The sequence below is a fragment of the Globicephala melas genome, chromosome 19, assembly GCF_963455315.2.
Source record: "Globicephala melas chromosome 19, mGloMel1.2, whole genome shotgun sequence".
Taxonomy (NCBI): Eukaryota; Metazoa; Chordata; class Mammalia; order Artiodactyla; family Delphinidae; genus Globicephala; species Globicephala melas.
Window position 1 is genome coordinate 816,384 of NC_083332.1, and position 22,338 is coordinate 838,721.

Genomic DNA, 22,338 nt, shown 5'->3' on the forward strand with positions numbered 1-22,338 from the left:
ACTTTCTGACACCTGCATTTCAAAACTGTTTTTCTGATATTATCTCATTTCCCCATGAAGAACTCTACCTGCAATCACTGGAAAATGATAATCACTTACCAGCAAGGACACGAGATCATAAGCTTAAGATACCCTCCTTTATATGAGTGTTCAGATACTCCCTTCCACACGTGCTGCGCCTCTGAAAGTTGCAGCTATTGGCACATACCAAAATGACATTAGTTAAGTTGCTCTCCGTTTGAGATAGATGTCTGTACACTAAAAGGAATTGAGTTTATATTAGGAAATGGAATAAGATATTATATGGATGAAAGTGTTTCTTAATGGGTAGGACACAATCACCGACTCTATAGGCAAGAGAGAAGCTTTGTGTGGAACCAGAGGTAAAACTTCTGCTTGTCCACCTAATTTAGAATATCCATCTTCTTTCTTCACAGTCATGGCCCTGTACGGACTGATTTCTCTTGCTCATAGCCTATCATAATACAACTCATAAAACTGACTATGGCTTCAGATACATTTGAAGAACAGTTATATAATGTGTCCAGCTACGCACTGAGTCATGTCTGAATGACTCTGTAATAATATGGCCATTTAGATCTGTACATTTGAGAGCATCTCAAATAATATTTTTACTTTCTAAGGGCTGAGTGAGCATCACGAAGTCTGAAATTTTGTCACTTTGCTGCACTTAACAAGGAACAGAGCCCCTCCCTTCCTCGAGGTAGGATGACTGCTTTCCAGCATCCCTCCCTGTGCCGCTTGGCAAAAGTTCTGGTTGGTCAGAAAGGAGAACCCCCTTTGCGGCGACTTGTAAAGCCCCGCGAACTACATTACCCGGAAGATGCTGCGCCGAGGTAAGCCAAGGACCACCAGGATAAATGCCTTTCCGGGAGAATTCTTCACGTCAGGGCAGGACTTCCGGCCTCCTCTTTGTGGCGTCCATTTTAACTGCCCTGGGTCTGTTCTGGCTACGGGGCACCGGGGTGACGGGACTGAAAAAGCGCGAGAGGAGGCGCTGTCTGCGCGCCATAGAGGCGGGTCTGAGGTTCGGCGACACAGCCCGGACTGCCCCGCGTCAGGCCCGGGAGACGGACCGCTATCCCCGCGTCCCACCTCCTCTCTCGCCGCTCCCGGCCCCGCTCCGCCCACGGACTGCTATGGCGTCTGCGGCGGCGGCACTGAGGGACCCGCCTCAGGTAGTTGCTCGGCCTCCGGGCCCTCACCGCCCTCACTCCACCAGACACTAAAGCCCCGAGTGCGGGGCGCCTACTCATGTCCCCGCAGCCCAGGCTGTGTCCAGGACTGTGAGGCGGTCCTGGGTGGGGCCCTGTTTCTGAGAGTGTGATGGCGCGTGGGAGAGGGTGGCAGGCGGAGGGACCGCCAGGTGCAAAGTCTTGGAGGTCGGGCTGAGGCGGGAGGATTCGGGAAACCTGGGGTCCATCTGATGTCTGCAGGAAACAGAGTGAGCCGGAGTGGCACGTGGACCGGCAGAGAGGTTGTTCCTTATTCTGAGGGACCTGGAGGCCGTGGAGGTTAGTGGACAGAAGAGGGACCCATTATGTGTTAGGGGTTTTTATTATTATTATTTTTCTTTATTTTTTTGGCTACGGACATGCAGGCTCAGTGACCATGGCCCACGGGCCCAGCCGCTCCGCAACATGTGGGATCCTCCTGGACCGGGGCACGAACCCGTGTCCCATGATCGGCAGGCAGACTCAACCACTGCGCCACCAGGGAAGCCCCATGTGTTAGGGTTTTAAAAGTTATCAAAATGCTGCTCAGAGAGGGAACAGACTGGAATGTGGGTGACGAAGACATTGAGACAGAGAGAAGTAGAGCCTTTGTCCAAGGTCAGAGATCTGGTAAGAGGCAGCACTAAGATTGAAACACAGACGTTAGTAAGTTACCCGAGGTCCAGGTTCCAGGGTCGGGTGGGAATACAGGGGAGTCCTGCGCACATGGAGCCCAGCCGTGGTTGCCTTTCACTTCCCACGTGTTCTGAACGTTGAAAAAGCACTTAGGGATCCTACACAAGGCAAGAGAGGGTGTCCCAGTCCCTCACTGGTAATGACACCACCCATAGAGTGGCTGGGTATTGTGTCTTGAGAGTCTTCTCTTGATATATTCTCAGCTCTTAGCTGTGTGGGCCCTGAGGATATTCTCAAGCTGTGGGTCCTGTGTGCAGGACAAGGGTAAATACAGGTGTTCACTTTCCTGACAACCTGTATAAACAGTTGGAACCTGTATGGAACGTTATCCCAGGAACAGATACTAGCATGTGCAAGTGCTTGGAGGTGTGACTGAGTTGGGAACAGGGTACAGCAGGTCTTCATTCTTTCAGTTAGGAACAAAGAGCAGGGGACCTGGTAATCAGGCCTATGATGTGGCTGTCTGAGAAGTTGGGCATCATTTATGGAAGTAATGAAAGATTTGAATAAGAGGAAGTGTTGGTACTAACCAGGGTTCAGTAGGCTGCATTTGGCTGGAGAGACGAGAAAAGACTATGGAGTTAAGGAAGGAGGCAGTGAGCCCAGGAAGAGGTTACTCTTGTAATCCAGTTGAGTGTTGAAGGAACAGAACTGTGGCCATGAAGGTAGGAGACAAGTTTGGATTCTAAGTACATTTTTAAAAAAGAGCCAAGTAGGTTTTTGGATGTTGTAGGTAAGGGAGAGGTTAGGGATGACTCCAGGGTTTTTGGCCCTAGGAGCTGAAGGAATGGATCCTTCATCAACTTGGATGTGACAGATGCAGTATGCTTATTTCCTTGTGCGTATCAGAAATTTTGTTTTGGTCTCTTTATGGGTCTGGGGTGTTTCAGAGTACAGTGAGTGGAGCCATCAATTGGGCAGCTGAACATGTATGTCTCAAATTTAGGGAAGGGCTCAGGATGAAGACTCTCAAGAGTGGTGGCTATTATAAGGACCAGAGCAGAGATGTGGATGACATTTCAAAAGTAGAATGCAGGTTAGAGTCGTAATGCTATTAGCGGGTCAGAAAGACTCGGGTGCATGCCCAGGAGTGGCACCTGGTTGAGGTTCCTGAGTATAACAAACAGGTGAGAGAGAGAATGGCTCTGGATGGTCTGGGAGAGAAGATGATCTGGCAGGTGGCCAACGCTTCCATGGGATGAATGGGTGCAAAATACGTGGTTTGGGAGGCAGAGAAATAATTGAGACAATTTGACACTGAGGACAGGGCTCCTGCTAGTTCACTACTGTCCAGATTCTCCAGAATCGTGTAGTGAGCCTTGTTGGGGTCTAGAATGTTTTAGTCTTGCTGGTGGATAAGATTCAGGGTAAATGGTCATTTGTGAAAGTCTTTATGCCTGGCAGGGAGATTGTAAGGGCTGGGGTTGTGAGGAAGTTTGAGTAGAGAGAGGAGAGTTGTGACTGTTGAGGGGACAGGCAATCAGACAGTGCATCACAGAAGTAGAAGAATGTCATGGGTGTCTGTAATTCACATGTGGTTCTGAGTGGCTAATATTGAAGCAAGGATCAGAAGCAGGTGGAGAGGCCTGCAAAGTTGCATGTGGGACTTTCCCTGGTATTGGGATTCATCAGAGATCTCGGATGATACTGAGTTGTGTTTGAGTGTCAAGGACTCTCTGGAAGCTATGGGCCACGTTAATGAGTGAGTAGAGGGAAATGCCTGTGTTGTAGAGCAGGGAGGTGACAGAACTGGGAGTGCAACCCTGGGGAGTGATGATGTTAGAGAGTGAGAGTCTACAGAATGATGTGCTGATAGCCCCATGGCCCTGGTATTGGGGACTTAGTGGTGAAGCATGAGCCCAGGTTTGACTGTCTTGTATGTACAGTCTGAGAGACTTCAGGGGAATTGCTTGGCAGGAGCGATGGGGCTCTGCTAGCCAGGCCCAGAGCTTACATACCATCTATATGTCTCCCTGACTGTTATTGCTGAGGGCTGAATGCAGTGGTTCATGGGAACTGAGGAAAGAGTGAGCATCAGTAGCACCAGGTCCTGGTATCTCCTTTGAGGTGGGAAGCTTGGGAGGAGGATGATAGTGGGGTAGATGTATGAGGTGATGGACTGTGGGTTCTCAGAGTGTTCATTGTTTCATCTGTCCCCATGTTGACAGGATAGTATGACCTTTGAAGATATCGCCGTGTACTTCTCGTGGGAGGAATGGAGGCTCCTTGATGAGGTTCAGAGGCACTTGTACCACGATGTGATGCTGGAAAACTTTACATCATATCCTCACTGGGTAAAACTCTCACAGCCTTCCCAGTGACCTGGAGGGAGCTCTGTATTCTGGCTCACCCCCCTTTTCTCTGGGGGTGCTCTGTCCTTGTGACATGTGGACCTCGGGCACTGCTTGTTTCTCCAGCTTTCTGGGTAGTTGCTGTGGTCAGTATGGCTGGGTTGTTCGCTGTTCCTTCTTCTCTCCCCTGCAACCCCAATATTTGATGTACTGGATCCTCATGGGGAAGAATTTGAGGTCTGTAGTCCTGCAGTATATTTAATGATCTGTATCATCTTGTAACTGAAGATTTGTGCTTTTTGAGCAACACATTGCCATTTGTCCCATCCCACAGCCCCGGCCTTCTACTCTCTGTTTCTCTGAGTTCAACGTTTTTGTTTGTTTTAAATTCTACATGTAAGTGATATCATACATTATTTGGCATAATGTCCATCTGGTTCATCCATGTTGTCCCATATGGCAGGACTTCCTTTGTTTTTAAGGCTAAATAATATTCAAGGCATGCATGTGTGTGTGTGAGTATATCACACCTTGTTTATCCATCCCTACGTAGATGGACACTCAGGTTGTTTCCATATCTTGTGTATTATCCATAATGCTGCTGTGAATGTGACAGTGCAGGTTATCTTTTCCCCTTTGGATTTCATTTCTTTGGGCTATATTCCAAGCAATGGAACTGCTGGATCTTATGACACTTCTGTTTTGAATTTTTGAGGAACTTCCATACTGTTTATCCATAATGCCTGTACCAGTTTATCTTGCTACCAAGTGTACAAGGGTTCCCTTATCTGTATACCTTTGCCAACCCTTCACTCTTGTCTTTCTGTCTTCCTCCCTCCCTCCCTTTCCTTCCATTTTCTTTCTTTCTTTCTTCCTTCCTTCCTTCCTTCCTTCCTTTCTTTCTTTCTCTCTCTTTCTTTCTCTCTTTCTTTCTTTCTTCTCTTCCTTCCTCTCTCTCTCTCTTTATCTCTATTTTTCTTTCTTTCTTTCCTGGAGTATCGTTGCTTTACAGTATTTTGTTAGTTTGTACTGTACAGCAAAGTGCATCAGCTATACATATACATGTATCCCCTCTTTTTTGGATTTCCTTCTCATTTAGGTCACCATAGAGCATTGAGTAGCGTTACCTGTGCTATACAGTATGTTCTTATTCGTTACCTACTTTATACACAGTACCAATAGTGTATATATGTCAATCCCAATCTCCCATTTCATCCCACCCTCTTGACTTTTTGATGATAGCCATCCTAACAGTTATACAGTAATATCTCATTGTGGTTTGGATTTACATTTCCCTGATTATTAGTGAGGAAGATCAATTTTTCATATACTTGTTAGCCATTTGTATATCATCTTTGGAATAATGCCTAATCAGATCCTCTGCCCATATATATATATATATATTTTTTTGTAAAAACAGGTACAAAGTTTATTGCTAGAGACATAGCACAACAGCAAGTGGGAGAGCACACCAAGAAACAGTTTGCTTAGTTAAGACCCTCTGCCCATATTTTAATCAGATTATTCTGTTTCTGCTGATTTGTATGAGTACATTACATGTTTAAAATATTATCCCTTTATTAGGTACATGGCTTGCAAATATTTTCTCCCATTCTGTAGGTGGCATTATTATTTTTATTTATTTATTTATTTATTTGTGGTACGCAGGCTTCTCACTGTTGTGGCCTCTCCCATTGCAGAGCACAGGCTCCGGACGCACAGGCTTAGTGACCATGGCTCACGGGCCCAGCCGCTCCGCAGCATGTAGGATCTTCCCGGACCGGGGCACGAACCCGTGTCCCCTGCATCGGCAGGCGGACTCTCAACCACTGCGCCACCAGGGAAGCCCTATTATTTTTTTGATTCTTTTGCTATGGAGAAAAGCTTTTTCGGTTGATGCAGTTTCACTTGTTATTTTTTTTCCCTGTACTTTTCATGTTGTATTAAAAAAAAAAAGAGTCATTACCAAGACAACTGCCACGTAGCGTATTCTGTTTTTTCCCCCAAGGAGTTTGACATTTTCATGTCTTCTGTTTAACTCTTCAATCTACTCTGAGTTAATTATTAGTAGTAATAGGGGTCCAGTTTCATTGTTTTGCATGTGAATATCCAGTTTTCCCAACACGTTTTATTGAAGAGACTCTCCTTTCCCCATCCTGTGTTCTTTGCACCCTTGTCAAAGATTAGTTTACCATATATGTTTGGGACTTTTTCCTGGGTACTTTATCCTGTTCCATTCCTCTATGTGTCTGTTTTTATGACAGTACCATACTGTTTTGATTACTACAGCTTCACAATGTATTTCAAAATCGGGACGTTTGATATCTTCAGCTCTGATCTTCTTGCTCAAGATTTCTTTGGCTCTTTGAGGTCATTTGTGGCTCCATATGAACTTTAGGATTCATGTTCTATTTCTGTGAAAAATTGCATTGTGATTTTGAAAGGAATTGCATTGAATCTGTATATCGCGTTGGGTAGTGTGGACATTGTAACATTATTAATTTTTCCTGTACAAGGACATTGGATATCTTTTCATTTATTTGTGTCACTTGCTTTTATCAGTGTCTTATAATTTTCAGGGTCCAGATCTTTTACTTCCTTGGTTATATTTATTCATATGTATTTTATTGGTTTTGATATTGTAAATGTGATTGCTTTCCTAGTTTCTTATTCCAATATTTCATTCTTAGTTTATAAAAATGCAACTGATTTTTGCATATTGATTTTGTATCCTGCAGTTTTACTGAATTTGTTTAATATTTGTAACAGTTTTAGAGGGGAGTCTTTAGGGTACTCTATATATAAGATCATGCCTTCTGCAGACACAATTTTACTTCTTTTATGATTTTATTATTACTACTATTTTCTCTTGACCAAGTGTTCTGGGTAGGCCTTCCAGAACAGTACTGAATAGAAATGAGGACAATGGGCATCTTTTTTTTTTTTTAAATAAATTTATTTATTTATTTTTGGCTGCATGGGGTCTTCGTTGCTGTGTGCGGGCTTTCTCTAGTTGTGGCTAGCAGGGTCTACTCTTCATTGTGGTCAGCGGGTTTCTCATTGCAGTGGCTTCTCTTGTTGTGGAGCATGGGCTCTAGGCGTATGGGCTTCTTCGTTGCAGTGTGTGGGTGCAGTTGTTAAGAATCCACCTGCCAGTGCAGGGGATATGGGTTTGAGCCCAGGTCTGGGAAGATCCCACATGCTGCAGAGCAACTAAGCCCGTGTGCCACAACTACTGAGCCCACATACCACAGCTACTGAAGCCTGTGTACCTAGAGACCGTGCTCCACAACAAGAGAAGCCACTGCAATGAGAAGCCTGCACGCTGCAATAAAGAGTAGCCTCTGCTCACCGGAACTAGAGAAAGCCCGCATGCAGCAATGAAGACCCAAGGAAGGGAGGGAGGGAGGAAGGAAGGAAGGATGGCAAACAATGGTTGTATTTCTCTGTGCTGTAAAATATATCCTTGTTGCTTAGCTTATTGGGAGATTTTTGATTAATGATTCAGTTTCCTTACTTGTTACTGACCTATTTAGATTTTTTTTCTTCATGATTTAGTGCTGCTAGGTTGTTTGTTTCAAAGAATTTCTTCTACTTTATCCAGTTTGTTGGCATTTAATTGTTCATTATAGTTTTTTATGATCTTTGTGTATCTATAATATCAGTTGTAATGTCTCCTCCATTTCTGATTTCATTTATTTGAGTCTCCTCTTTTCTAATTTAATGTAGCTGAAGGTTTGTCAATTTTGGTTCTTTTCAAAAACCAGCTCTCAGCTTTGTTAACATTCCTATTGTTTCTTCAGTCTGTATTTTATTTCTGCTCTGACCTTTGTTATTTCCTTCCTTCTACATTTGAGCTTAGTTGTTTGTTTTCCTAGTTCCTTGTAGTGTAAAGTGAGTTTGTGTATTTTAGATTTTTCTTTTTCCTTATTATAGGCATTTATTGCTATCAGGTTTGCTTTTAGAAATTCTTTTGCTGCATCACATAAGTTTTGGCATGTTTTGATCCATTTTACTTTGTCTCAAGATAATTTTACTTTTCCTTCTGATTTTTTTCTTCAACACATTAATGGTTCAGGAATGTGGTGGGTTTTTTTTTAATATTCATTTATTTATTTATTTGGTTGCATGGGGTCTTAGTTGCAGCATGTGTGCTCCTTAGTTGAGGCTTGCCAGCTCCTTAGTTGTGGCACATGGGCTCCTTAGTTGTGGCATATGAACTCTTAGTTGTGGCATGCATGTTGGATCTAGTTCCCTGACCAGGGATTGAACCCGGGCCCCATGCATTGGGGGCATGAAGTCTTATCCACTGCGCCACCAGGGAAGTCCCAGGAATGTGTTGTTTAATGTTCATATATGTTTGAACTTTCCCGCATTCATAAATATATTATGTTACTGATTTGTAGTTTCCAACCCTCATGGCTGGATAAGATTCTTGATATGATTTCAGTCTTCTTAAATGTGTTAAGACTTGTTTTGTGACTTAACATATGATCTTTCATAGAGAGTTCTGTGTCCACTTGAAAAGAATGTATTCTGCTGTAGTTGAATTGCATGTTCTGTGTATGTTTGTTAGGTTGAGGTGGTCTAAAGTTCCATTCAGTATTTGGTCAATGTTTGAGCTAAAATGTCATTAAATATTTCCTTATTGATTTTCTATTTGGTTAATCTACCCTTTCTCAATAGATGTGTATTGGAGTCTGCTAATACTATTTCATTGCTTTCTTTTCTACTTTCCACTTTCTTAGTGTTTGCCTTATACATTTAAGTTCTCTGGTGTTAGATGCATATTACTTATAATATGTTCTGTTCTCTTGATGCGTCAACACCTTTATCATTATTTAATGACTTTTTTTGTCTCTTGTGGTAGGTTTTGAGTTGAAGTTTATTTTTCTTGTCTAAATGTAGACTATTTATAAGTATAAGCTACTGTTTTTTGGTTTCCATTTGTATGGAGTTTTTTTTCAATTCCTTCTCTTTTAGCCTATTTGTGTCCTTAAAGCTGATGTGAGTCTCTTGAAGGCTTTATCCTCAGTCACTGTGTGTCTTCTGAATGGAGAGAATTTTGTAAGGACTTTCTAATTGCCATATTATTAATTTTTGTAGTTCCTTAGTTCCTTTTTTTCTTTTTCACTTTCTTCCTTTGTGATTTGATAGTTTTCGGTAGCAGTGTTCTTTGATTCCTTTCTCTTTCTCTTTTGTGTATCTACTGTAGGTTTTTGCTTTTGTGTTTACCATCAGGTTTGCATGAAACATAACAGTATTTTAAGCTGATAACAACTTAATGTCAGTTCTATACAGAAAGTCCCGTTCTAGAACCCTCCTACACTGTTGTTGGGAATGTAAGTTGGTGTAGCCACTGTGGAAAACAGTATGCAGGTTCCTCAGAAAACTAAAAGGATTACCATATGATCCAGCAATCCCTCTCCTGGGCATATATCCAGATAAAACTATAATTCAAAAAGATATATGCACCCAAATGTTCATAGCAGCACTATTCACAATAGCCAAGACATGGAAACAACCTAAATGCCCATCAATAGATGAATGGTTTAAAAAGATGTGGTATATATTGGGTTGGACAGAAAGTTCATTCAGGTTTTTCTGTAACATCTTATAGAAAAACCCAAACGAACTTTTTGGCCAACCCAGCATATACGATGGGATACTACTCAGCCATAAAGAAGGAAGTTTGACATTTGCAGCAACATAGATGGACCTAGAGGTTATCATATTAAGTGAAGTAAATCAGAAAGAGAAATACAAATACCATATGATGTCACTTATATGTGGAGTCTAATATATGACACAACTGAACCTATCTATGAAACAGCAACAGAATCACAGAGATAGAGAACAGACTGGTGGTTGCTAAGAGGGAGGGGGTTGGGAAAGGGATGGAGTGGGAGGTTGGGGTTAGCAGGTGTAAGCTGTTTTTTCCTTAAAATTTATTTATTTATTTGTTTATTTTGGCTCCGTTGGGTCTTAATGGCGACACACGGGATCTTTGTTGTGGCACGCAGGCTTCTCTCTATTTGTGATTACGGGCTCCAGAGCATGCGGGCTGTACAATTGTGGCATGCGGACTACAGAGTTCATGGGCTCTATAGTTTGTGGCATGCAAGGTCTCTAGTTGAGCCACGCAATCTTAGTTGCCCTGTGGCATGTGGGATCTTAGTTCCCCAACCAGGGATAAAACCCACGTCCCCTGCATTGGAGGGTGGATTCTTAACCGCTGGACCACCAGGGAATTCCCAGGTGTAAGCTTTTAAATATAGAATGAATAAACAACAAAGTCTTACCATATAGTACAGAGAAGTATATTCAGTATCCTCTGATAAGCCATAAAGGAAAATAATATTTTAAAAAAGAATGTATATATATGTATAACTGAATCGCTTTGCTGTATAGCAATAATTAATACAACATTGTAAATCAACTATGCTTCAATAAAAATAAATAAATAAAAGGGGAAAAATCCCCTTTTAGTATCTCACCCCTTTTGCATTTACATTTTTTTGTGTGTGTGTGTGGTACATGGGTCTCTCACTGTTGTAGCCTCTCCCGTTGCAGAGCACAGGCTCCGGACATGCAGGCCCAGCAGCCATGGCTCATAGGCCCAGCCGCTCCATGGCATGTGGGATCCTCCTGGACCAGGGCGCGAACCCATGTCCCCTGCATCGGCAGGTGGACTCTCAACCACTGTGCCATGAGGGAAGCCCTACATTTAAAAAAAATTTTTTTTATTTTTGGCTGTGTTGGGTCTTCGTTGCTGCCCGTGAGCTTTTTTCTCCAGTTGCGGTGAGCGGGGGCTACTCTTTGTTGCAGTGTGCAGACTTCTCATTGCAGTGGCTTCTCTTGTTGCAGAACATGGGCTCTAGGCATGTGGGCTTCAGTAGTGGCACGCGGGCTCTAGAGCACAGGCTCAGTAGTTGTGGCACACGGGCTTAGTTGCTCCACAGCATGTGGGTTCTTCCCAGTCCAGGGCTCGAACCCATGTCCCCTGCATTGGCAGGTGGATTCTTAACCACTGCGCCACCAGGGAAGTCCCTGCATTTATGTTTTTGGTGTGACAGTATATATCTTTTTATACTTGTGGTTATTAAGAAATAATTGTGGCTGTAGTAATTTTTAATATTTTTGTCTTTTGTCATTTATACTGGTATTAAATGATTACCACACCACCATGTTACAGTGTTAGCATATTCTGAATTTGAGTATATACTTAACCTTTACCACTGTGCTTTATATTTTTGTGTATCTTCCTGTTACTGATTAGTGTTCTCTGTTCAGCTTGAAAAGCTCCGTTTAGCATTTCTGGTAAGGCAGGTTGAATGGTAATGAACTGTCTCAGCTTTTGTTTGTGCAGGAGAGTTTTTATCACTCCTTCATTTCTGAAGGACAGCTTTGCCAGATAAAGTATTTCTTAGTTGCCAGGATTTTTTTCTTCTGCATTCTGAATTTAATGTCCCACTCTCTCCTAGGTTGCATGGGTTCTGCTGAGAAATGTGCTTATAGCCTTACAGGGCTTCTCTTATATGTTATGGGATTTTTTTTTTTTACTGCTTTCAAAATTCTCTTTGACTTTTCAAGCTTTCATTTCACTGTTATCTCAGTGAAGATCTTGTTGGATTGAATCTGGATGGGGACCTATGCACATAATGTACCTGCATGTCCACACCTCTCTCTTGATTTGGTTGATTGTTTCCACCATTTTTTATTTAAATAAGCTTTCTGCTCCTTTCTCTGTCACTTCTTGTGGCACTTCCACAATACGAATATTATTTCTCTTAATGGTATCCCATAATTTACATAGGCTTTCTTCAGTCTTTTTTCCCTCTGGCTGGATAATTTTAAATCACCTGATTCAAGGTCACAGACTTTTCTCCTGCTTGATCAAGTTTGCTGTTCTCTGTTGTATTTTTCATTTCATTCATTGTATTCTTCAGCTCCAAAATTTAATTCCTTTTCCTTTTTTTTTCCTATCTCGGAACTTCTTGGGTTTTTTTGTTGTTGTTGTTATTTTTGGCTGCACTGTGTGGCATGTGGGATCTTAGTTCCTTGACCAGGGATGGAACCTGTACCCTGTGCAGTGGGAGTGTGAAGCCCTAACCACTGGACTGCCAAGGAACTCCCATTCTTGGAACCTGTTGATTTGTTTGTGTATTTTTTTCCTGCTTTCATTGAGTTTCTGTTTGTGTTCTCCTGGAGCTTCTTTAAAACATTTATTTTGAAATCTTTGTCCAGTTGTTTATAGATATGCATTTCTTTGGGTTCACTTGCTGGAAACTTATGCTCCTTTGGTGATGTCTTGTTTCCTTGATATTCCATGTTTCTTGGAGGCTTTTTTTCATGTTTCTGCATTTGATGGATCAGTCACATCATCCGGATTTTCAGACTTGTTTTGATAGGGAAAGACCTTAACTTAGGTTGGTTACAAGATCACTGGCTAGGTGGGGTGTGGCAGTTTGGGCTGTCAGAAGGGACCAGCCATGTAGTGGCTCTGCAGCTGTCAGCTGAGGTCAGGGACACCAAAAATTATAGAGATTCTCAATAGCCAGGTCTGCAAGGTGAACTCACATGTACCTTGCCCTGGTGAACCTGGAGGGTGTGACATCAGTACTGTGTTCAGATCATACCAGGAATGTTTCTCATTTAGCCAGTATGTTTTTGCCCACACCACAGCCCATGTGTACTTCCCTTCCCCACTGTTAAGCCTGTGCTGACTAGTCAGTTTTACTTCACTGTGATATCTACTCTGACTTCCAGCCCAGAGACAAGACCCATGTCTCTGGACTTCAAATCTCAGCCATTACTCTCATATCTCCTCCTCTCCTGCTCTGCAGCTTTGGTCCGCATGTGCTATGAGGTGTCCACACATCCTTAAATTGGCCTTGAACAACAGCTATTCTACTGCAGTTGGTTTCTGCTGGGTTTGGACATATGCTTCTACACAGTGTCACGTCACTAGCAGAATAGGTCCTGCAGGAATCCTCTGGCATATGAACAAATTCTAGAATATGCCTCTCTACTTGGTGCTGCACCCTATCCTAATGTCCTTCCCCTGGTGTAGTGTATCATTCTTTTGCCTTAGAGGCACATTCATGCCTAGTAGCCACTTCCCCAGTGGAATTACAAATCTCCTTTCTGGAAAAGCATCCTGTAGACCCCTTCCTAGACGTGACACATTACCTTTATGATGATGTTGCCCCCTCCCTATGAAGTCAACATGTTTATTTGCGTGTGTTTCACCATCATTTATTTGCATTCATGTTGCTGCTGTGGAGCAAAGGATGCAGAAGCACCCTTTCAACAAAGCATTTCTATAAGCATGTCACAGGCCAGGACTCCTAAGGCACCTTTGTTTTCCCAGAAGAACTACTCCAGTGAGACGTGTAGTCTGGTCTTGAGAAGTATTTTTCACTTGGCTGAGCGTGAAGAAACACAACACAGACAGAAAGTGTTCAGGTGTAGAATATGTATGAAACGGTTTCATTTTAGTGCAAACCTCCAAAAACACCAGAAGCAGCACATGGCAGAGAAATCCTTCAGTAATGCTGTAGTCAGGGCCTTGTTTGTGAAAAGCTGCAAATGCCATGTGGCAAGGAAGCTCTTTACCTGTGAGGAAGTAGGGAAAGACTTTCTGGCCACCTTGGGACATCTCCAGCAACAGATCACTCACACCAGGGAGAAGCCAAACAAGATTGCCCAGCCGTGAGACAACTTTACAAAGCAGAGAAAGTCATTACAGCTGGGGAGAATTCAAGAAAGCCTTCAGCCCGAAACATGCACTTGTTCAGAACCAGGGTGTCCACCCTGGAAGACATTGTTTTGTGTGCAGTGAATGTGGGAAGACATTCAGGTACAAATCCTCATTTGTTCTGCACCAGAGAGTGCATACTGGAGAAAGGCTTCATGTGTGTCGTGAATGTGGAAAATCTTTCAGGCAAACCTCAACCCTCAATCTGCATCGAAGAATTCGTACTGTGGCAAGGCAGTACAAGTGCAGCAAATGTGGGAAATCCTTTAACCAAAACTTTGTCCTTAGTTATCCCTGGAGAAGTCACATTGGAGAAAATTGTTACTTGTGCAGTGAATGTGCACAGTCTTTGAGCCGCAGATCCATCATAGTTCGAGAACGGACATTTCACACTGGAGAAAGGTGTTATGAGTATACTCAATGTGGGATATCTTTTAGATGAAAATTTTACCTCATTGTACACTGGAGAGTTCACACAGGAGAAAGACCTTATGATTGCAGTGAGTGTGGGAACTCTTTTACTAATAGCTTGGTGCTCGTCCTTCACCAGCGGGTACATAAAGGGGAAGGGCCTTTTGCTTGCAGTGAATGTGGGAAATCTTTTACCAGTAGCTTGATACTCATTCTCCACCACAGAGTTCACACAGGAAAAAGGCCTTATGAGTGCAGTGAGTGTTGGAAATCCTTTAGTCATCAATCTTACCTCACTCAACACTGGAAGGTTCATAGTGGAAAAAGGCCTTATGAATGCATTGAATGTGGGAAATCTTTTATGTCTCGCCGTGGCCTCCATTATCATCAGAGAGTTCACACTGGATCAAGGCCTTATGAATGTAGTGAATGTGGGAAGTCTTTTACCTCTCACTCTGGCCTTCGTTATCATCAGAGAGTTCACACAGGAGAAAGGCCTTATGAGTGCAGTGAGTGTGGAAAATGTTTTACCTCTGGCTCTGCCCTGTGTTATTATCAGAAGACTCATGCTGGAGATAGGCCTTATGAGTGCACTGTATGTGGGAAATGTTTTTACTCTTGTTCCACCCTCCATTATCATCACAGAGTTCACACAGGAGAAAGGCCTTATGTGTGCAGTGAATGTGGGAAATCTTTTTTCTCTAGCTGCAACCTCATTAAACATGAGAGAATTCACACAGGAGAAAGGCCTTATCTGTGCAGTTTATGTGGGAAATCCTTTATCCAAAGATGTTACCTTCTTATACACCAGAGAGTTCACACAGGAGAAAGGCCTTATGAGTGTAATGAATGTGGGAAATCTTTTACTACTTGGAGGAACCTTCATTATCATCAGGGAGTTCACACTGGAGAAAGCCCTTATGAGTGCAGTGAATGTGGGAAAACCTTTAGGAGAGAGAGTCTTCTCTCATTGAACACTGTAGAGTTCACACTGGAGAAAAGCCTTATAAATGCAGTGAATGTGGGAAAGCTTTTTCATCTAGGTATGTTTTCCGTTATCATCAGAGAGTTCACACAGGATTGAGGCCATATGAGTGTAGTGAATGTGGGAAATCTTTTATTTGTAGTTCCATTCTCCGTGAACATCAGAGAATTCACAGTAACCAAAGTCCTTATGAATGCACTGAATGTGGGAAGTCCTTTAGAGCAAATTCTTATCTCACTGAACACTGTATAATTCATACTGGAGAAAAGCCTTATAAATGCAGTGAATGTGGGAGATCTTTTTCGTCTAGGTCCGGCCTCCGTTATCATCAGAGAGTTCACACAGGATTGAGGCCATATGAGGGTAGTGAATGTGAGAAATCTTTTCCCCAGAGCTTTGCACTCCTTCCACGTCCATGTTGACAGAGGTGGAAGGTCTTAATGTGTGTTGTGAATGTGGGAAATTGTTTACTTCTAGTTCCACCTTTTGTTCTTATTAGAGTTCACAGGAAGAGCCTTATTCGTGCCAGGAATTTGGGGAATTGTTTCCTAAAGAATTCATCTCATGGGACTTCCCTGTTTGTCCTTTGGTTCAGAATCCACCTTCCAGTGCAGGCAATGTGGGTTCTATCCTTGGTCGGGGAACTAAGATCCCCCATGCCATGGGGCAACTAGCCTGTGAGCCTCAACTACTGAGCCCACACATTCTAGAGCCTGTGCACTGCAACAAAGATCCCATGTGCCGCAACTAAGACCCGACACTGCCAAATAAATATTTAAAAAACAAAAGAATTCACCCCAGTATACATGGTAGAGTTTATACTGGAGAAAGGCCTTGAATGTGCAAGGAAAAGTGCAATTTTCTTGTTCAGGGTAACGACGTTGGAAGAAACTGAGGAGTGGCCCATCTGAATTCAATCTCATACATTCAGTTGTCCACAGGGGGAGATACCCCTGAAATTTCAGTTATGTGGGTAGCACGTGTGGCTGTATTGCACTTTGTAACCTGTCCAGGTCTCTTCCCAGATTTATGTCACTGCCCGTTTCTGTGGCTGTTTTACCTCTATCGCCTGGCAGGTCCACATAGTGTGCATCAGTCACCAGCTCAGTGTGCTCAGGGAAACTGACCTCTGTTCTTCCAAGTGTTGGAGCAAACCAGGAGTGGTAGCCCAGTCCGTTAGGGGTTGGTGTTCCCCCCTCTCTGACTATGTGTACAAAAGCCTGAAGGAATGTTGGCCCCGAGAACGTCATATGAATTCAGCTGACAATGTGCAGAGAAGGACAACATTTTCCAAGGACATATTCTCTCATGCTCAGTTGTTCCATCTAGCAAGTCACCAACCCAAACTGTGTGCCACACATTGTTTTGGTTTGTATAATATGGATGCCTTACTGTTTAAGGCCTATTTTGTTTTTGGAGTTCTTTGTACTGCTAGAGGTTTTTTATAAGGAGATTTGGGCTCCACAGGCATGGGCCTCAGGGAGGATAGTACGATTGCAAAACGTGGCTTGTCATTTTTGGTCAAATTTGCATTGGTGCCAGTGAAGTTGTAGGAGAGAGGGCAGGGCTTTATGGTCCTCATTTGAAGCCTGGATGCTATGAACTTTAGGAGACTCAGACATCACCCTCAAGAGGAGTAAGGTGTGACAATCTCAAGTTCTTGCAACAGCATGAATTTTTCCCCCTGTTCATGGGGAGTATCACAAGAGATGTCAGCACTGTTGAGAGGCATCTCCCATGGTCTTGCAAAGAGCATGTGCTCTGATGTCCACAATTCCATGGGTGACAGTCACTGGTTGTAAGACTATAGGGGTCAGGGGAAACTGAAACTGATACAGAAACTGTGTTAGTAGGGAACAAAGGAGACAGCAGCCAGCTCATTGGAACGTGTCTCTTCTAAAAGTGCATCCACAGATGTCTTTGTGACGATGACTGATGTGCAGGATCAGTGTGTACACAAATCTCAGGACCTCCAGGCATGTTTAACTTGTGTAGTTGAGGTCATTGTCAGAGAAGATAATTGGAAAGTTTTGTGGATTTTTGTAACCTCCCTGTAATATTCGCCTCAAGGCTGTTGCACAGGCAGAAAAAAGAAAGGTAGAGAAAAGTAGTCTAAGGATGTGGCTCTTGTGAGCCAGCCAACATTCCTGTTGACTGCAGTGGAAATGTCCTTTATTACTTGCCAATGTTTGCTGCCACTGAGGCAGGATTGATCCCCAGAGGGCATGACAGAAAGATGGTGGACTCACTATAGGGCTGTCAGATCTATTTTCCAAAACAGTGGGGCATACAGATTTTGTTTATCTTGAAGTGTTTTTTTTAAAGTTTTATTTAGGTGTAATTTACATGTAGTAAAGTACACACATTTAAAGTGAAGTATTTGATAAGTTTTGACATACACATGATACTTGTGAAAACATCATCACAGTCATGGTAGTGACCATGTCTATCACTGTGTATTTGCTCCATGTTCTTTTATAATCTCTGTGTCCCTGCCCTTCACAGCCATCCAAGCAACCATTGATTTATTTCTCCTTGTAATAGATACCCTTGCAATTTCTATAATTTACCTGATGGAATCGTAAAATGTTTACTTTTGTTTTCTCCTGGTTTTGTGTTTTATAATTATTTTGAGATTCATCAATGATGTTAAATGAGGAGCTCTTTTTTATTTTTTTGAGTAATATTCTTACCATTCGATATAACAGTATTTATCCATTCACCTGTTTATGGCTATTTGGGTTAATTCCATGTTTTGATGGTTGATAATAAACTTGTGCAAGCATTTGTGTACAGTTCTTAATCTGGATATTTGTTTCTTTTATCTTTTGGCCAAAAAATTAGATTGCAGTGTTTGAACCACAAAGTTAGGTGAATGTTTAGCTTTTGAAGAAACTAACAAATTGCTATTTAAACATGGTATTTTTTCTTTTTCTTTTTTTAAAAAATTTTTTATTGAAATCTAGTTGATTTACAGTGTTGTGTATTTTTTTGTATTCGTACCAGCAGTTGTATGAAGGTTCCGTTTCCTCCACATCTTAGTGAATAATTAGTTGGTCAGTCTTTTTTTTTTTAACTCTTTTTATGAGTTTGCTGTGCTCTCTCAGTGTTTTAATTGAATTTCCCTAAGGATTCATGGTTAGCATCTTTTCAGATTTATATTTGCTATCTTTGGTTAAATGTCTCATTTTGTTTTCTGCTTTTTTTTTTTTTTTTGGCTACACTGCACAGCTTTTAGGATCTTAGTTCCTCAAACAGGGATTGAATCTGGGCCCTTGCAGTGAAAGTCCTAACCATTGGACAGCCAGGGAATTTCCTCTTCTGCTTATTCTTTGATTCATTGACGATTTTCCTTTTCTTTAACGAGTAGGACAGTGAAACAACAAAGATACCCATTTTACTGCTTTATGGAATAATTGCTTTCAGTACTCGAAGAACATATCTTGAGCTTTTTCAATGCTTTTGTTTCACACAATGTAATGGAGACATGTACTTTACAGTTTCAGATTAATCTGCCAGGAGAATTTACTTAGATCTAAGTAAACTTGATGAATGGCACCCCTCCACCAGCCTCTTTTTTTCAGCATTTACTAAGAAGAGTTTATAATTATATGTATGTTTCTCAAAGAGCTGAGAGCTAATCCATTGAAATGTAGTCATCAGGATTAATTAGGCCTCTTTCTCTCAGTCTTTTTGGTGTCTCTCAGTCTCTTTGGATAGGATAGAATCCTAGTTTTCATAATTACTGCCTATCAAATACAGCTGCACTAATCTTGTTTACATTTCCCAACACTTTATAATGTTTCAGTTCTGTGACTACTGAGCTCCCATCTTCCGTTTTCTCATTCTCCCTTTATTTAAAAATTCTCCCTTTATTTAAAAATTTATATTCATATATATATATATATATCACAGGGTTTTTTGGTTGGTTTTTGTTGTTTTTTCATTTTTTTTTTTGGCTGTGCCACACTGCATGCTGGATCTTAGTTCCCCAACCAGGGATTGAACCTATGCCCCCTGCAGTGGAAGTGTGGATTCCTGACTACAGGGCCACCAGGGAAGTCCCTCTCAATCTCCGTTTAAAACACCTGATCACCTCTGCAGAAATTACCATGGAGTTCAACTCTTTCCTGCTGTCAGTAGTTACTGAATAAAACGTGTTTTTCCATTGTTGTTTTTATCATGTCAACTAACATCTGGTTGTGTTTATCTTTGACACCATCAGTCTCAGAAGGGAACAAAGAAACATGCTATTTTAGTATAGTACAGTGGCTGCGTTGTTCAAAGTTGAAGCATGTATGTGAATCGTCTCCAGAGTCTTGAACTATTGGGAGTAGCATAAATGCAGAATTTTATCTCATTGTATTACCAAACCCAGGTTTGGCTGCTCACGGCTGAAAAGCCAATAATGGAGAAGGAAGTGTCAGGAGGGAAAGATGTTTTAATCAGAAAATCTGGTAGTCCGGAGAGAAGGTGGACTCATGACCCGAGACCAACTCTGAACATTCTGGTCAGCCATGACAGTTTTGTTTTTTTTTTGGCCACACGTTGTAGCATGTGGGATTTTAGTTCATGAGCTGGGGTCGAATCCATGCCCACTGCAGTGAAAGCGTGAAGTCTTGATCACTGGACTGCCAGGGAATTCCCAGCCATGATAGTTTTTAAAAGGAAAAAAGGGAAAGAATCTCAGTGAATCGTCAAAGCAGGAGGTTATGTTCTGCAACTTTTCCATTGCATTCAGTCTGGCTGACTTCGGATGTTACCCCTGTGGGATCTGCCTGCAGAATTGCTTAGGGATCTGTCAAGGGTAGAGAGCTAGTCATTCTTTACCTAATTCTTTTTAATCTAGGAAAACAATGAACAGGTCAGGCAAGGTATGGTGTGCATTCAGGAGAGCATAAGTCAGGAGTTAGTTTAAATTGTTTACTGATCTCATTCCTTTAATTAGGTTCTTTCAAGGTGAGGGGGGACAGAAATGGGCAAATAGGAACAGGGCCAAAGAGCAGCTCTCAATTGACGTGATTATTATTTCCTTTGTGATTGCAGGGACTTTTCTACAGTTGGGAATTTGTATTGTCTGTGTTAGCATTCTCCGTAAAAACAGAAGCAGTAGGATATAGAGATACAGTTCCATATCTGCGAGTTCTGCATCCCAGGATTCAGCCAACCCCAGATGCAGAACCCCGACATCCAGAGGGCCAACTGTGCTGGGCCATCTTATGTAACGTAATTGAGCATCTGAGGATTCTGATATCCAAGTGGTGGAGGCTGGAACCAGGTCCCTGTGGATACATCCCCTGAGAGATAACTATGTTAAGAGGACATTTATTATAGGAATTTGTTATGGAGGCTGAGAAGTCCCACAACCTGCTGTATGCAAACTGGAGAACCAGGAAAACTGCTGGTATCGTTTAGTGCAAGACCGAAGGCCTGAGAACCAAGGGCCTGCTGGTGTAAATCCCAGTGTGCAAAGGGTCAAGATCCATGAGATCTCATGTCTGAGGGCAGGGGAAGATGGGCTAGTTCTGCACAGACACTAATGGCGAGTCCAACACATTCACCACGACAGCCTTACCGTAGATTTTCCCATGAGACCAGAGTGCTGCTCTCATCCAGGTGAGACAAGCACCATAAGCACTGGCTCATTCTGATGACTATGTGTGTCTCCTTTTCCTTGCTGTCTTCTATTTTGTTCTTTTGGATAACTTTGATGATAAACCCACACCATGGTCTGATGAACACCTGTGCACTGGTGTCTTCAGGCTTCTGGCAATTCATCTGCTTCCTGCTCTTTGACAGTGACACACAAGATTCTCAGTTCTGTTTTGTCTGTTGGGCAAGGAGAACAGAGGTTCCAAGTGTAGTCTCTGGGTTATAAGTTCATTCTAGAAGATCTCAATATTTACATAATCAACTTTTTATATTTGTAGGCTCACATTTTATGCTGTTTACCCAACTGGGACATTTTGATTCAAAATTGAATAACGATGATGATAACTGCTTCATACTGCATATAGTGTATAGAAACATGAATGGTATTAATAACTATTTTAACATAATTATATAAATTGTATAGTGTTATTCACTAGAGGTTCAAAGAATTTTATAATATATATAGGAATGTTCAGGGTAGAAAACCACTGCTGATTTGAAATTTATGTTGACGCCTAGAAGATTTAATTTACAAAGCATTGTAGGAAAAAATATGTTTCAATGGAGAGAAAAAGACTTGAGAATACTCTGAGTTGGAAAGGTACATGTGGAGTTCAAAGAACAGAAGGAAGATCTTCTGTTTAGGGTACTGTGTGATGGGGACAGTGGGTAGCAAAGAAACAGAGAAAGTAGGTATCTGAGGTTATCTCGAGGATTAGAATGAACACAGTTTTTTGTCGGGGAGACGATGGCTTTGTGAGGGATTAGTCAAGTAGGACAAATAATCATAATTGTTTAAGATAAAAGGTGCTAAGTATTGAAATGAATTTATTTTATTAAACTATATTTTAACACCTTTTAATGTTTGTTTCAGTTGGGAGCTTTCTATTTGTTTTAAAAAGTTAGTAGTGATTATGCATTTATGGAATTTAGAGTATTCAATGGGCAGCTTCTGGAAGTTATGTTTTCTTTTCTTTTTTTTTTTTTTTTGCGTTACGCTGACCTCTCACTGTTGTGGCCTCTCCTGTTGCGGAGCACAGGCTCCGTACGCGCAGGCTTAGTGGCCATGGCTCACAGGCCCAGCCACTCCACGGCACGTGGGATCTTCCTGGACCGGGGCACGAACCCGCATCCCCTGCATCGGCAGGCGAACTCTCAACCACTGCACCACCAGGGAAGCCCTGGAAGTTATGTTTTTACAAAAGTCACTTCTAGAAATTACTGTGAGCCATTAGCACGTGCAGGATACTTTCAAATAGTTGAATTCTCTTTGCCTGTTTATCTCACAGCTTTAGTAACTCTATTGCC

The 22,338-nt window shown here is 42.1% G+C and overlaps 1 protein-coding gene and 1 pseudogene across 1 annotated transcript in view; both read left to right on the forward strand.

Annotated features, from left to right (window-relative positions):
- Positions 1 to 431: 431 nt before the first annotated feature.
- Positions 432 to 22,338, forward strand: part of LOC115848010 (zinc finger protein 256-like) — a 42,517-nt gene continuing 20,610 nt past the window's right edge. The window contains exon 1 of the mRNA XM_060288944.2: positions 432 to 1,199. Coding sequence (XP_060144927.1) covers positions 882 to 1,199 — 318 coding nt within the window. The 5' untranslated portion in view covers positions 432 to 881. The remainder of the gene's footprint in view (positions 1,200 to 22,338) is intronic.
- Positions 11,550 to 18,417, forward strand: LOC115848014 (zinc finger protein 256-like; annotated as a pseudogene).